Consider the following 1896-nt stretch of genomic DNA (forward strand, 5'->3'; position numbering starts at 1 on the left):
CGGCGTACTTGTAGAACTGCTCCGACAGCTCACCCAGCTCTGCCCTCGTCTTGCAGGTGCTGGGGAATTCCTCCAGCCGGTCCAACTGCTCCACTTCGGCAACCGGGTACGGCTTCTCCTTCAAGACCTGTACGATCTGGAAGCGGCACAGGCCCGTGACCAGCAAGGTGTAGTGGGGCTTCGGCCAGTTACTACCCACGACCTGAACTGCAAGCGCGGCCGTCCCGATCCTGCAACACACACACACACACACACACACATGGTGTCGGCATCACAAGTGTTCCATCTGCCAGCACAGAAACAGCTGCCTTTTCTGAGACGTTAGTTAAAAAGCAGAGAATGTTATTGGTCTAGTTCATTTAGCATCAAACACATGGTCTGTTAAGTCACTGTGGGGCAAAGCGGGCCATCTTATTCTAATTAGCAACCCTTTTAAGAATTAGGTAGAAATTCCTAAACATTTGCATTATTGAAGCATAAAAGACATAAAAGCGGTTGACGATTACATAGCTTAAATTAATTCTGCCAACTAGGAATGAGGCAATCTTATACCGGAATAAACATTAGCACTGTCAACAGATTTAAATGTAAACAGCAAGACATAAATCAACCCAGGAAATCTCCGTTCCAATATCAGTTTGCTACTAACATCAAGCCTGGATTTTTCCGCAATCAATCTATGAAACTACTACATATCTACCTTACCACAAACGGATGTCAAATCTGCGAATTAACACACATGCCCTTGAATACTGGATTTCTAAACGTGGGTTTAAATACCAGGGGCCACACACTGTCACAGACTGAGGCGAGTTAAAGACCCACCCACATACATCTAGCAGGTATGGACCTAACCCTGTTCTAAGTGGTAACTGCCTCACCTGATACTAGTTGAAAAAGTTATGTTTTATTTAAATCTTAGCTTCTTATCAAAACAAACAATCCTGACCAAGTCAGGATTAATTCACAGAAGGGCAGTCTCATCCAAACTAAGCCAAACTTATACAAAACAGAAAGATCAACATTCAGAAGACATTTCCAGGTCTCAAAATGAAATTGCATTTTCTCCCTTGGGTCATAGAAAAGATTACAATATCGGAAAAGAAACTAGAATTAGAGGGACTAGTGCTCTTGACAGCCTGGGAGAAAGCCGAGACGAGAATACTGCCCCCGCCACCCCAAACGTGCTGACTCGCAGACAGACACAGCACGTGGCGCCTTAGTGAGTTCGCTTGCTTCTGTATGTGGTTGATGCGTGACCACTTCCTCACGAGTTATCTGTCCTCTGGCCACCTTTGGCAACCCTCTGCACGTACTTCACTGAGCTGTATACATCCTCCTTTACCACCTTCCCAGTCCTATCATGTGTGCAGGGGATAAAAATCGATTTAAACGGTAACTTAACCCAAAGGTTAAGAAGATAATTTGCTGGGGAAGAAAAAGATCTTATGCTTTAAAAACCTGAGATGATGTGGCCATTATCTATTATTGAGTAATTTGTGTTGTGGCTGGTTTTCTTCACTCATTAATCAATAGTAGATTACATCTCTCATTTCCTGAAAACAAACTCAGATTGTGTGAGAAATGATTAGAGACCAATTAGAGACTGCACTCACTGCAGATGACATTCATCAATGCTTACACAATGCAGAAAAGAGTTCACAGCTCTGGCTATAAGAAGTATCAACAGAAACCGGATCCCTCACCTGTGGGGTTCACGAACTGGAAACCACGGAGAAAGCAGAGGGAGATTTAATTATTTGGCTACATCGCGGATTTAAAATAAGACTAAAAATGAGTTTTTTGATAAATCAAAGAACTTTTGCTAACTGGGAAAGGAAGGTGCTCCAAACTGAAGAGACTGTTGCATTTCCGTGACGCTTCTCCGAAGGAGAC

General features: G+C 43.4%; 1 protein-coding gene across 1 annotated transcript in view; it reads right to left on the reverse strand.

Moving 5' to 3' along the window:
* LONP2 (lon peptidase 2, peroxisomal) overlaps window positions 1-271 on the reverse strand; it is a gene marked incomplete at its 5' end in the record, with an annotated part of 57206 nt that extends 56935 nt beyond the window's left edge. Inside the window, one exon of the mRNA XM_023524647.1 lies at window positions 5-271. Coding sequence (XP_023380415.1) covers window positions 5-271 — 267 coding nt within the window. The remainder of the gene's footprint in view (window positions 1-4) is intronic.
* Window positions 272-1896: the final 1625 nt, after the last annotated feature.

This window comes from Pteropus vampyrus, unplaced genomic scaffold (assembly GCF_000151845.1).
Source record: "Pteropus vampyrus isolate Shadow unplaced genomic scaffold, Pvam_2.0 Scaffold485, whole genome shotgun sequence".
NCBI classification, from domain to species: Eukaryota; Metazoa; Chordata; class Mammalia; order Chiroptera; family Pteropodidae; genus Pteropus; species Pteropus vampyrus.